The 14,416-nt window shown below is 49.9% G+C and overlaps 1 protein-coding gene across 1 annotated transcript; it reads left to right on the top strand.

The window, feature by feature from the left end:
• Positions 1 to 3,602: 3,602 nt before the first annotated feature.
• On the top strand, positions 3,603 to 13,486 carry DUSP5 (dual specificity phosphatase 5). The gene is made up of 4 exons (XM_053949706.1): positions 3,603 to 4,102; positions 8,294 to 8,436; positions 9,846 to 10,065; positions 11,854 to 13,486. The coding sequence occupies exons 1-4, from the start codon at positions 3,709 to 3,711 to the stop codon at positions 12,252 to 12,254; spliced, it is 1,158 nt and encodes a 385-aa protein (XP_053805681.1). The 5' UTR covers positions 3,603 to 3,708; the 3' UTR covers positions 12,255 to 13,486.
• The last annotated feature ends 930 nt before the right edge of the window (positions 13,487 to 14,416 follow it).

The raw sequence follows: 14,416 nt of genomic DNA, 5'->3' as shown, positions 1-14,416 counted from the left end.
CCCTGTAGAATCAGCTTTTGGCAACAGGTGTTCTGTTGAGGCTGAGAGAAATTCATAATGAGACAAATGATCATGATCTGATCTTAGATCCTAGACTTTATTTTGTGAGTGACCAAGTCATGACACCAATGAGGTCTCAGTCTGACAATCTCCTATTGCCACTGCTCAGCTGACCTTAGCCCTGGGTATAAATTTCAGTGTCTTGAGGCTCTCCATTTACTGGCACAAACCTATCTCACTGCTTGTCCTGTAAGTGTTTTGACATCAGCCACTCCAAAATTAGAAACTGATTATATGGAAAGCTTAATAACATTAAAGAAATGCCAACCCATCTTCTCTGCTGCCTTGTGCTATGCTTTGTTCATCTGAGGAATTTCTTGCATTTCACAACCAAAAGGAGGATGTGGGTTCAGGATTGCTCCCCAGCAGGGATATGATGCAGCTCAAGCCCCAGACTAAGACCCCATGGCATTCAGGTTACTCTCTATACCAGCCTCCCTGACCTATCTCCTGAATGATCTTTGGTCTTCTCCTTTCCAGGAGCTCACTGGCTTTCTCTCACCTTTGGTCTTGCTGAGGTTTGGTCTTAACTCTTTGGAGTTACAAGCACATTTGTAACATCCAGGACAGGACATCCCATGTCTCATATGAGGCAAGTCAAGCCCTAGAAACGTGGCTGAGCCTGTCTCTTTTACTTCTCAAGAAATGGTGTTCATTTATTCATGTAAGTCTCCTTTTTAAACTCGTTTTGGTTTTATCCTCTCCAAAAGGCATTTTTTTTACTCTTGGGCAGTACCTTCTGGATGCTGTTCCGTTGGGTGGAGGTCCAGCTGCACCCCTCAGGAGATGGGGTGACCACTCCCCAGCTGCAGCAAGAAAGTTTCCCTTTGCAGCGCTGAGAACAGGCAGAAACAAAGAGCCAAGAGGAGGTGGGGAGGGGAGAAGGGAAGAATGAGATAGGTTAGGGGAAACACAGCCTGGAAGAAAAGGAAAGGACCAGCTGATCTGAAAGTCCCGATAAAAGCCCAAGACAAAGCCCGAAAGAGCCTGGGAGATTATGAGGGGAAGCGGGAGGAGGAGCAGAGATGCAGCAGAACCTAAGTGGGAATGATGTAAAATGCTGCAGGGAGGAGGGGAGTTTCCTACCTAAAGCAGAGAGTGGTTTAATTTACTCAACCACTTCCATTTACAGGAATCGAGGCCCTTTCTTCTGGCTGGGAGCACCTGACAAATGAAGGAGCTGCTCCAGCAGGAAAGACTATCCATGTCCATCCCGTAGCTCAGACAGGGTCAGCCCCGATTGCTCATCTGTTTCCAAGTACAGCTGAGACATTTTGCTGGTGGGTAGAAAAGTCAGGGACACTGCATCCAGCACCCTGCAGCAGAGGAAGCATTAGTAGTGCTGTTGTTAGCCTTGTTATTTTCTCCTAATAAAAAGGTGGTCGTGACTCACTCCATTAAAAAACAAAAGCAGAGTTGTAATCTACTGAAAGGCAGTTGTTTGGATGCTCAGCATTAGACGTGTAAAAGGAGGAAGGTCAGGTGCAGGTCGGGTCTGGTGATATACACCCTACCACCAGCACGGGCCAAACTTCAGGTACTCCCCAGAAAACCGATTTTCTGGGCTGGGGTAATTTGCCCCGGCTTCAGAAGCATCACTTCAGGCAGAAGTGTGGAGGGAGAAAAAGCTCTTTTTCTCACCCCTCCACATTTCAGTTGGGTTTCCTGAGAGGAAATGATATTGTGACTGTGCTGGCCTGCTCCTTCCTCTCAGGAGGGAGGAGCACGCCAGCATCTGCTCACAGCACTTCTTCCCCTCCCTATGCCCCACTGGGACCAGTTTGCCAGCTGAGCTGCTACTGGGGTCTGAGTCCCAAGGGAAGCAGGCTGCTTGTTGAAGAGGAAACAGTGGCCCCTGAAGCTGGGTGCTGAGAGGCAGGAAAGGCAGGCTGTGTTCAGGTGGTGTGGAGGTTTCCTGTGTGAGCGGGACTAGGTTGCAGCACCCCTGCCTATGCTAGATTTCCATCTAGTCCAGCTTTTGGCAGAGCTGTAGTGATCCAGTTCTGACAGGAACCATGCTGGGACGTGGGTCTCACTCAGCCATGTGGCTCTGACAATGCCCAGCTGCCTCCCAGAGTGGGTGCAGGGCAAGGGAAGGAGCCAGGGTGCCGTGATGGCAATGGCCAGGTGAAGACAACACCCACGCTGAGATGCGCTGTGAACATCTGCCCCTACCCACAAGCTACTTCTATTTTTGTTCCATCTCATACCCTGGCTGACTCAGAGGAGGAGAGTAAGGGGGGGGTCAGGTTAGAAGGAGCCAGATGGGAGGACTGTAGGGGAATTGAAAGAGGAAGAGGAGGAGGAGTTGCTTCAAAACCAGTAGTTGCCATTCTTTCAATCAGCTTGAACGTTCTCTTCACAGAGTCTCTTTCATGCTTCTCTGTTTCAGCTGCAGGCAATTTGAGGCAGGGATGGCACTTCCTGCCTGCTGTTGAGGTGAGCATTCTTTCAGGGCACCATCAGAATAAATGACACCCTGCTCTTAGATAGCTCCACTGTCATCTACCTGGGCTTCAGTGAGCTTAACTGGAGTTCACCCTTTTGCTTAACTTCTTCTAGGAATTTCCACTCATCATTTTGGTGCCTTTACAAAACTATCTACAATGAAAGGGCAAGTGCTAAATTTCCTAATTCCTGTGCGTCTTAGTGTCGTGACTTCTGAACACAGGCACAGTCAGCAGTGTGTGGTGTAAGTCTTGCAAGTCCTTGAGACACAATCTTGCAGCCACGGGGAAAGGGACCCTCCACTCAAACAGCCATACCAGCAATTTTTGTATTGCAAGTGGCCCTCTCATCCTTTGTCCCCATTGCTTCAGAGCATTCACTAATTTTGCAGAAATGGCACATCTTGCTTTGTCTCAGTCCACTACTTTTTGTTTGTTCCTTCAGCTGTAAACCTTGGGCTAAGTAACAGCATCCTCGGGGTTGTTCCCCAGGCAGTTCTCGCTGATCACTTGGTTGCCAAAACTGCCTTATTGCAAACCATGGCCTAAGCAGGGGACCCAACTCTTTCCGAGGGGATATCTCCCATCCCGCGAGCAGCAGAGCTCTCTCAGGCAGGTCTGCCTGGGCTCAGGCTTTTCTGGGGGTGAGGATACACAGTGAGGGGGGAATAAAGGGAACTGAAACTCCATTCGCAACCTGGTGCGAGAAGCCTGCCCCAGCGCTGCCCACCCTTCTTTCCTCCCTTCCTTCCTTCCTCCCCCCGCCCCCCACCGTCCCCCCGGCACGCTTCCCTAGTCTCCTGACGCTCTGGGGAGGGGGCGGGGATGATGTCGGGATGAGCGGAGAATTTTTGCAGCGTTTTTCAGCTTCCTCTGCCTCCGATCCTGACCTACCGCCGCTAGGGAGGGAGGGGATCCCCGCCAGGGGGCGGCGCGCGGGGCGGGGGATGTCCATGTTTGGGAGGCGGGCGCGTCACTCCCCTTATTTGGGCAGTGTCGTCACGGCCCGGCCTCCCATTCATATAAATGCCCGGCGGCGCCGGCCGGGATTCCCTGCCCGGGCTCGGTGCGCGGAGCCTCCGCGGTGCCTCCGTCCCTCCCTCCCGTCCCATCGCCGCCGGCTCCGCGCTAGCACCGGGCACCCTCCTGCCGCTTTCTCCGCTCCTGCCCCGGCTGCGGCGGGGCGCGACCCTCGGCCGGCATGAAAGTCACGTCCCTCGACTGCCGCCAGCTGCGGAAGCTGCTGCGGAAGGAGCCCTCCCGCTGCCTAGTGCTGGACTGCCGGCCCTACCTGTCCTACTCGGCCTCCTGCCTCCGCGGCTCGCTCAACGTCAACCTCAACTCGGTGGTGATGCGGCGGGCCCGCGGCGGGGCCGTGCCGCTCCACTTCGTGGTGCCCGACGCGGCGGCCCGAGCCCGGCTGCTGCCGGGCGCCGAGGGGGCGGCGGGGGCTGCCCGCCTGGCGGCCGTGGTGGTGCTGGACCAGGACACGGGCCACTGGCAGAAGCTGAAGAAGGACAGCACAGCCCAGATCGTCCTCAACGCCCTGCTCTCCAGCCTGCCGGAGGCCGGGGCCAGGGTCTGCTTCCTGAAAGGTGAGAGGGGTCGCGGGGACCCGAGGGACAGGGGCTGGGGGAGAACGGCGCGGTCGACCCTCAAACCCCCCCCCTGGTTGGGGGCGGCCCTGAGGTGCTCCCGTTGCCTCTCCTTCGCCCTGCAGTGAACCTGATTATTGGTGGAGGGCAGGGAGGTAACACCGGGATTTTGTTTCTTTTCCACCTACTGGAAATAAATCCCGGATAGACTCTGCGGGCTGAGCCGAAATGCCTTTCCGCTCACCCCCACCACGCGTTTAAGACGCCGAGGGGAAAGCAGAGAATATCAATAAAGAACAGCAAAAGTTGCAGATTATCAAAGGGGGAGAGACATCGGCACTGCGTGGGAAACAAAATCAGCCCTGCGGATATGAGGAGAGACGAGGCCACCGCTACTCGCTCTCCGCCCGGTGACACGGACGCCCGTGTTGGGCGCCCGAAACTCTGGAACCGATGCCCGCCCCTCCACCGAGGGCAGAGAGGCTTCTCTCCGTCGGGCACATCGGGACGCTGGCAGGGGAAACCTAGAGGCGAAACTCCGGGGCTCGTCGGGAGACAGAAATACCTCACGTGTATTACAGCCCTTCGATTGCGGTTCTTTGTTTTCCTTCCGTGTAACCCGGGCTAATAAAACGATAAATAGCATAGCGAGCATAGCAGCCCGCCCTTTCCCTGTCCTTCCGCCCCTGCCTCCCCCCTTCTGGCAGCTCCTTTGTCCTTCTGCCCTCTCGGTTTTCCCAGCGCAGCTCCCACCCTCTCTGGGAGCGGGGCCGTGCCCGGGCGGGGCCGCTCCCGCCCGAAGCCCCGCACACGCGGCGGCCGCGGGGCTCCCGCAGCGGCACCACGCCGAGCAAGGAGTTTCCAAAGACCCCCTTGCCATAGCATGAGGCCATAAAAGGGAGGGGAAAACCAGACGATATTTCTTGGATAAAGCCTGCCCCTGTGTTCTAACGGGCCAGGGTTAATTCACTTTTAATAAATCTTTTATCACTAGTTTTTGACCTGAGGTACCCAGTTTTAGCCTTCTGTAACGACCTCTCGCTGGGGCAGAGGCATCTTCAGCCCGGATATTGCCTGGTACTGAGATAGGAGGATGCTCCCCGGCTGTTTGCCACCACCCTGGTTCCGTCCAGCCACTATCAGCCTTTGCTGGATCAGACAGTCACCCAAAAGCACAAATTCTGCTACTGGAGGGTAGAGATACTGGCACTGTGTCATTCAAATCATTAGGGACTACACTAAACTAGAGATGAAGAAATATCTTCAGGGTCACGGTGGGAAGTCTGTGGTAAACTAGGGGCCAAATTAAGTTCTGCTGACTCTCAAACTGCTTTTTTGGCCAGACGATCATCCTTTTCTCTTCATGTACCAGCCCCACACTTTGAAGTGGTGACTGTGGCTGTAGGTAGTTTATCCGGAGTGAGGGGTTAGTGTAGGCTCTGCTCTGTACATCTTGTGAGTTGTGAAGTGTCTTATCTTGAAAGCCTGTTGATTTGAGGCTAAAGACATTTCCTCTCAGTGTATGAGAAAGTTTCCTGCTTTTCCTGCTGCAGTTTCCTTTTGCTTTTTTGGAAGTGCTTAGGGCTGCAGGTTCAGGCCCATGACTCAGTGGGCAGCACTGGTGATTCACTGGGGCCACAGACCCCCAGGAAGCTGTTGTGGTCTGGGGGAAGATCCTTGGCACAGTGGGAATATAAATCACCCTGGAACACTTTGTTCTGATCAGGAGAAAGGGTCCTTTGGAGGCCTCTGCTACCAACTTTGCAAATAATAGGCTGTAAAACCACCAGGAAAAATCCTCCTTGAGGTTTCCCCTTATATTCCTGTTCTCCCTAGGCATGGAGAGCTGGGAGGAGGTGTTGGCTACTGAAGTGGTAAGGGGGTCTCGTGGCAATAAGATATGAGGAGGTCATCAAGACCACCAGGTCATCAAGATGCTGAGGATCTGATCCCAGAGAGAGCAGCTGGAACTGAGTCATTGCATGCCAGGCCCTGTTCCCTCTGCTGCTTTCTGGCTTGCAGGGTCACATCTTTCATCTGTGTAGGTGCAGTTTCACTCTGGGTGAGCTCAGCCCCAGCATGGTGAGAGTGATTGTGTGTCAGGGAAAAGAAAAGATAAAATAACAGATCCTCCCTTGGCGCTGATAACGATTCTATTACTTATCGATTAAAAGGGAAGTGCAGCTCAGTTCTCCATGATGAGCAACCCAGTATTTGCAGAAATGACCTCAGGGAAGGTAGGTTGAGTGGGGAGGGGGAAGAGAGGAGATTGCTGGAGGATGGGATGAGCAGATGACTCACTGTAAGAATGGCCTGCAAATATCCTGATCCCCAAGGCTTGTAATTAACCATTCACCAGCTGCATGTGTTAGCTGCCCCAAGAGACACGAGACATGCATGTCTGTCCAAACACACATGCACATTTGGCTGGGGCAGATTTCTGTGTTCATTCAAGTGTAAAAACAGCAACATAGGGCATAAATGGGGATCATGGCTATTTATATAAACTGGACATACTTTTCCTATTCCATGGCAAGGACTGGGGGAAGATAAGGTCAGCTATGCAAAACAAGAGGATTTAAAAGTTCACCCCATGAAGGGCAGTTGGAAATCAGGGAATTCTGTAGAGCTTCTTGTGTTTGTTGGTTTTTTTCACACTGTGAGTTGCTAGGGATATAATTTTTTCAACCCAGTTGTTGCAGATATCATTTTATCAAACACCTCCCACCACCACCATGTTCTCCACGGTCACTTGACTGCTTGGACCACTGCCTCATGCTGTGAGCTCTGGGATGAGCTGGCAGAGTGTGGCTGGGGGTAGGAGGAAAGGTGCAGGTGCTGAGTGCCTGTTTGCTGTAAAGTCACTCTCCTGCCCTCTGTCATGGAAAACAGACTTTCATCACATTCAGTGGGCTTTGGGTCATGCTGGCCATTTGCAACACGAGGACCCCACGGCAGGAATGAGTGGGTGACAGCAGCACGTCATGAATTTGAGCACACAACTGCTCAAACATTGCAAACAGATGAGACACCGGCATTGCGGGGCTGAACTGTCAGAGGTGGCTGTACCAGGCAGCCCTGGCAGTGATGCTGGTGGGGGTCCTGCAGCTGCTCTGATCCTCAGCACTTCCCTTGTTTCAAAATCCTTCCTTGCACCCGGGCATCCACACCGACACAGCTTATCAGGGTGAAACAGTTGCAGGTGAATGAATCACAAACGGGAGGCTTTGCCTTCCAAGCCTTGTTTACTTGAGGGCCACACTGAAGGATAATTGAATGTAGCTGTTCAGGAGCCATTCATTTCTGCTCTGAGAAAGCACAGGTGGCAGACATGTGGCACACTGCTGACGTTTCCAGGCTGCTTCTGCTACCTGACTTATTCAGGCACTTTTTGGAGATGATGTTCTTTCATGCAGAATATTCCCAGCCTGGAAACAGGCAACAACTTAGCTGATGACAAACTTTGAGTAACAATGTAATAATAGGATTAATTCCTTTTCATTAGCAGCACATTGAATGGAATGAACGCAGCACTTAACCGTGCAGAATGGCTCATGTGGGGCTATTCAGTTGTCAAATGCTGTCACAGGATTTCATTAAGTTTTATAGCTGTTATTTAATAGATTGGTTTCAGTGGGACCATCTTCATTACTTCACTGTCTTCATGCATTGTGGTGATTAATGAGACACATGCAAGCATCCCCCTCTTGTGTTTATGTCCATTTAAAAATGCAAATAAAATATTTTGTGTATTGTCATAGTGAATATATTCATGACAGGTTTAGAAAAGGTGATCCTGAGTACAGAAATCTCTGCCTCAAATGCTGGAATTAGTGGTCATGTATAAAACCTGGGGGGAGGGAGTTTAGTCCCCACTGTACAGGAGTTAATGGTTGCTAGACCTAACAGAATTACATTTGCTAACAGCTTTAATCTGAATTCACTGGGTTTTGGCAAGTTAATAATTGTCAGTGGTATCAGAGGTTTTTCCTTGGGTGCCCAAAGTCTTTTAAGCAAACCCATTTTCCCAGAGGAGCACTATCCTTCATTGACAGTCCCCTGGAGCTCATTGCTGGGCACTGCTATCCCACTGAATTGCAAGCGCTGGAGCTTTGTTTGTCCTTCACTTGAATTAAACCAGTACTTGGGAGGGCAAATATTCATATTTTCCTCTTTTTGTTGTTTCCCTAGGGGGATATGAAACCTTTAACTCTCAATATCCTGAGTGCTGCGTGAATGGAAAACTCATTTCCCCAGAGAGGACAGAAGCAGAGAGAAACCTTGCCAGCCACTGTGAGAAGCCGAGTGCCAACCACAAACCTGCCTATGACCAGGTGTGTGTCATGGCTGTGGGGGGTGACCCTCCCCTTGGGAATTCTCCCTGCTGCCACCAGGCTCTGTTGGGGGCTGGCAGGGTGTCAGTGGGCCTGGTGCTGCCATGGGCTGTGAATAAGTTGTCACAGTCCAGGCTGACAGCCTGTGTGCTGAATGAGTTGCCCTTGTGTGTGGCTGGTCAGTATCACCTCCACGCAGCTTCAAAATTGGGCAGAAGGAGGCGAAACACTGTATCTAGCCCCCAAAACTGTATTTATGAGCTCTCTTATCACACACCCAGGCAGCATGAGCTGTCAGCAGCTCACTACTCCAGTGGAGACTGAGAATGGGCAGGGGAGAGGCTGCCAGGGGTGTCACTTTTCCATCAGACAATGGAGCACATTTTGCCCATGACTCCTCTGAGATCTCAGGAGGAATTTGAGGCTGGCAAGGAGCCAGTGCCTCTGAGAAGTGAGACCCACCATTGGGCTGGGGAAGTGGGGTTTCCACAGAGGAAGTCATCCTGTGCCCACCCAGCCCGGGGATTATGTGTGCTCCGAGATGTCACCCTGCGGTCAGGATGCTTCCGCCAGGGCGTGCATTTCCTGCTGCTCAGGGGAGTCCCTTGTGACGCCTCTCTGCTCTCCAGGGAGTACCTCCCACACCAGGCGTCCTCCTGCCACCTTGGCTGGATGCCAGCTGTCCCTGATGCATGGGGACCCACCATGTGGGCAGTTCAGGGGGAGTGGAAAGGCAGCTTCTTGCAGCTGGGGGGTGGCAGCAGCTCCTGTGCATCATGGAAAGTTACCTGCCAGCTCAGAAAGCTGTGTCAGATGGTGGCTTTTCTTTCACCATCTCGTCATCCAGCCTTTGATTGTGCTGAGGAAGGAAGGAAGAACTGAACTGACGTCTCAGAGTGGGTGATGCAGCGGGTGCTGTGCTCCAGAGAGGTGTGGGGTGAAGGGGGATGGGGAGCCTATGTCCAGTTGTTTTGCTTTGTTTCGCTTTTGGAGGTGTGACCAGAGGGGCAAAGCCCTGGCTGAGCCAAAGCAGCCTCTTCCTATGTCCTAATCTTTATCCCTGCTGGATGTGGCTCCCTGCCTTGCCCCATTTGGGTAAAGCCTCAGTGGAAATGGGCACCACCTATGAAAGCACTTTGGGTGCACTGCAAGGGGCAGCACTTTAAAGAAAGCCACAAACATCCTGCACATGAGTCGGTTGGCTCTGACTTCGTACCTTGCAGATGTGGACAAGAAAATGAAAACATTTTTCCTGCATGGGCTTCGCCACTGATTCACTGGCCAGCAGCGCTGGGGTCCAAAAAAGTGAGAGAGGGAGGGAGCAAGCACCCACATGGGCTCCCTTGGTCGCTCTTGGGTCTCTGGACTTTTGAAAAAAGAATTACATGTTTCTGCTCCTTCACTTCCAGGGCGGTCCAGTTGAAATCCTGCCTTTTCTCTACCTTGGTAGTGCCTATCACGCTTCCAAGTGCGAGTTTCTTGCTAACCTGCACATCACAGCCCTGCTAAATGTGTCCAGGAAAAGCTCAGACTCCTTCAAGGACCAGTATTGCTACAAGTGGATCCCAGTGGAGGACAGCCACACAGCAGACATCAGCTCTCACTTCCAGGAAGCCATAGATTTCATTGGTAGGTACAAATGAACAACTTTTCAGTTCTTTATGTATTTTAAACTCATTTAAAATGTAAAATCAATTAAAAATACATTTAATTAACTTTAAAATAAAATACATATTGAAGTTTACTGAATTTTGTGAAGGAAAAAACCCCAGTTCCTTGGACTTGCATGCCGGAGTCTGTAACAACCAGGTGAAGCAGAGTCAGCTTACTGCCTTACTGTGCTGAGATATCCCAAACATGGAGTCTTAGAAATCCATTGTCCTCCCTTATCACAGAGCTCTTTACATTCCTCCTTTTGATCATACTGGTATCTCACCCTTTAATCAAACACCCTAATGCAAAAAAATGAGGAGGCCTTTAGAAAGTTAGTGCTATTCCATTTCAAAGCTTCCTGTGTTCGGCTGAGTGGGTGAGTGAACACGAGCTGTGCCAGGGAGCACAGGAGAGGATTCTCCCCGAGAAGCACAACATGGTTTTGTGGGACGGAGAAGCCTTAGCCTGGGTGGACATCATGTTGAAATTGGTACTGTTGCTCTCCAGGAATATTCAAGAGAGAAAGAGAATAAAACACAGTTACAGACTCACTGGACTCAGTGCTCAGCTGAGTTTGAGTCCTTCAACGGTGCAGGCAGAATTCCAAAAGCCTGACCTGATGGTGCTCTCTATGTCCTTCCCCTTCCCGGACATCTCGCACCTTTCAGGGAAATAATAATTTATGGCACCTTTCTGTTCTATCCTCAACCCCTTCTGATAGTGTCGAGTCACTTAGAAATTTCCCAGATTTTGAGGACAACTTTAATTTTCACTTTCTTTTAAAATTGGGCATGTAGTGTAGATGCTGGGGATGACTCAAATCCATGTCTTCTTTATTTTGTGCACTAGCTAAATATAACTGGTCGTGGCAGTTATAGTCCCCGGGCAGACAATTGAAGGCAGGCAAATGATAACTTCCTCAGCTCTGTGTGTTTCCCTGGGCACTGCACTCACAGTTATCCATAAATTGGAAATTGAACATGTTGCTCAAGGCAATAGAGCAGTGGCAAGTCTATTTTTTGAACAGTGTTTTTGTGTGGAAAGGGCTTATTTTAAGCGCATTCTCCTTAATAACAATCATTGTGTTGTGTGAGTAACCACAGTGGCTCCTGTTGTGTAAAATGGGTGCTTTGCATAAGCCTTTTATATCCTGACTTAAGTCCAAGCATCCTTTAACCAGGCTATAATTAGCAGCTGCCTACCAGTGCCTGTGTGCTTTGTGGTGAGGCCCCAGGGACTGAGCTCAGCCTTTCCACCCAAGGGTACCTCCTGATACTGCTGTTTGCTGCCAACTGGCCAAGCAGGGAGTTAGGATTTTGAAGAAAAATCCTGTTTTTCTAACAAAGATGATGACAGCCCATGCAGTTTTTGAGTGACCAGGTAGTGGGAGGGCTGGCCAGGCTTAGCTTTATACAACATTTTGAGCTGCAGGCAGAGAAATGCAGCTACAGCATTGCCTGCATCACAATGTTCTTGAATGTCATTTGTTCCAAAAGAGAAGTAGGCACAAGGAAGGAGACAAGGATATACTTTCCTAAAAAGTGCAAAAAGAGCCAAATCAAGATCCACAGATTCTGAAACCATGCTCAGGTCTGTCATAAGCTGGGTTTTGTCCTCCTTGTCTTTTAATCTCCATGTCACCCTAGTACCCAACAGAAGAGCAAACAAGCCTCTCTTTGCTGGTAGACTGGCTGTGTCCCCTCCAGCACAGTGTCCTTTCCATGCCCAACAACAGCTGATGTCTGCAATGGCTTTTCCCCCCAGATTACGTCAGGCGAACAGGCGGCAAGATCCTGGTGCACTGCGAGGCGGGGATCTCGCGCTCCCCCACCATCTGCATGGCCTATCTCATGAAGACAAAGAAGCTGCGCCTGGAGGAAGCCTTTGATTACATCAAGCAGCGCCGGAGCCTGATCTCACCAAACTTCGGTTTCATGGGCCAGTTGCTGCAATATGAGTCAGAGATCTTGTCTTCCACCCCCAGCCCCCCTGTCACCTCGTGCAAGAGAGAAGCTGCATCTTTCTTTGCAGAGGAACTGACTTTAGGCAAAAACTTTGAGGGCTCATGCTTCGCCTTTCCTACCTCAGTGTTGAGTTCTGTGCCCATCCACTCTCCTGTCCACCAGCTGAAGCTCAGCCCAATGACGGCATCTTCGTCCTGCTGAGCACCGTGGGGAGCCTGGAGCTGGTGTGGTCCTGATCCAAACTGTGATCCCCAACAAGAACATTTCATGAATGTGCAATAGAGAAACTTCATCCACTTATTCTGAGATGGAGTGGTTGTCATGGGTCATACTTCCCATATGTTGTGACTGTAAGATGCAAGAGGTCTAAGCGTGGCAGGTTTTCTGAACTTTTTTTGTTCTTTTTTTTAAAAAAATACAAAGTGCTTTTTTAGGGTTTTAACCACACAATGTGCACCCACTACTGTATTTCCAGATTCCTGGGGAGCAATGAGAAATGCATTTAGTATGTTCTCAGTTCCCATCTCCTTCCAATCTTATTTTTGAAAAGACCCTTATTTAAAGTTTCTAGCAATAAACAGCAGCAGCAGGGAAGGAAGCAAAATGAAAAGCACTACCTTTGCAACCACAGAGGTGGCGGGAGTGAATATTTGTTCAAATCTTTCTCTGGCTTTCCTCCTCCCCTCTCCTGTGTCATGTTTCAGGTAGCAAAGGGCTGGAGTGGGGAGAGGGAGCACCTTTTCCAGGACACTGCTGCACAACCAGGTGAGCTTCCCCTCTTGTGCTCCAGCCTCTGAAGTGTCAGGTATTGTCCACAGTGTAACTGGATACCAACCCCGACCAGTGGGTCCATTCAGGTGTGGCATTTCCTGTACTTCTGTATTTGCCTTTGTACTGGATGTGCTTTTAAGTAAAGCAGGGACATAAGGTCTATCAGCTACCCTGCTGAGTTATTATCCTCCCATCTGTTATTTAAGAACAGCCCTAGAATACTTGAATGTCTCAACAATCCTCATCACATCCACATCCCATCAGATAACACTGTAAAACACTGTAACTGCTGGACTTCACACCAAAAAAACCTGACAAGCTTTCAGCTCCAAAACAACTTTTTCTCCATCCCTTCCCAAGTGTTCCCATTGTGTATTGTGTATGGTCAAGTGGTCTTTTTCAGTGTTATGTGACTTGCTTAGAATGTGTAGTCACCTCTAGTCAGCCTTTGTCCAGGAAAAACTATTTCTGTCTTGCTCACGTTTGCTTCTGTGTCCACAGAGAGTTCAGAATGAGTGTCTCTGTCTGTTGACCTTTTTAGTATTTTTTAATATGTAATATGTATGGGAAATGGCAATAATTTCCAGGAGATCTCGTGAATGTGAAAAAAAAAAAAACTGCAATGGTTTTTATGGTGTGTAAAAAATAATAAAGGAAAAAATGCCAGGAAAAGCAAGCTGTTTGTTTTACTTGGAGTGATCTGTGAGAATGCTTTGGGAGAGCTTGGTGGCAGGAGAGGTCACCTGAGAAAAACACCATGGTGCAAAAGTGGTGTAAGAAGGTAGGAGAGATGGGAAAGTATCACTGTGCTGTGTGCTGAAAAGCCACCAAGGTGCATCACTACAGAGGGGAGAAGGTGAGGGGGAGGATTGTTTTAAACAGAATGACATGAGTCACGGTGGCGTCACTTCCCAGCAGCCGGGCAGGCACTTCTGTTTTGATTCATGCATGTTTTATATAGGATTTACCATCTTGCTGAAGATGAAAATCTGAACTAGGCACAGCCCCCACTTCCTTCCAACCCATGACAAGGGATGCTACTTGCCCTGGTCCTTAGAGCAAAGCTTATGTGTGACATGCAGCACCTCTGGGTGCCAGGAGCTGAGGCATGTGGGTAATACTCATCTTTTCACTTTTTTAAATGAAAAAAAAAAGTTAGAAGGACCAGCATGTCTGATGCATGTACCCCTTTTCATCTTGAATTTTCTAGGTTTTTCCCAACTCATCACTGCAGCACATTTATGATCTGCAATTCCAAATTATCGAGCTGAAAAATCTATGGCAAATATCTGGGCTGCAGAGCATGTGTGCATATACCATCCACTTGTAACTTCTTACCTCCAGGGAAGTAAATCTGACAGATGAGAAGGTCTTACTGGAGATGCACCTTGGATTTCTTACCCAGTGTCAGAGGGATGTGTCAGCAGCCCTGCCTGGGCTCTGGGAAACCTGAACATGGGAACCAACAGCTAGGGAGGTAAGGCAGATGATCTAGTAAAAGCAGATCAATTTATTTTCTGAAAGACCTAATTGGTCCACTTTGGGAAACTCTGGACAGGGCTTTCTGCCTCTCAGCCCACACAAGCATCCAA

The sequence above is a fragment of the Vidua chalybeata genome, chromosome 8 (assembly GCF_026979565.1).
Source record: "Vidua chalybeata isolate OUT-0048 chromosome 8, bVidCha1 merged haplotype, whole genome shotgun sequence".
NCBI lineage: Eukaryota > Metazoa > Chordata > Aves > Passeriformes > Viduidae > Vidua > Vidua chalybeata.
This window is presented reverse-complemented; position numbering and strand designations above follow the sequence as displayed.

Bases quoted from the DNA above. Each gene is read 5' to 3' on its own strand.
- DUSP5 (XM_053949706.1), top strand. From the start codon at position 3,709: ATGAAAGTCACGTCCCTCGACTGCCGCCAGCTGCGGAAGCTGCTGCGG. The intron at 8,437-9,845 runs GTGTGTGTCATG...CTTCACTTCCAG, and splicing joins ACAAACCTGCCTATGACCAG to GGCGGTCCAGTTGAAATCCT. The intron at 10,066-11,853 runs GTAGGTACAAAT...TTTTCCCCCCAG, and splicing joins GGAAGCCATAGATTTCATTG to ATTACGTCAGGCGAACAGGC.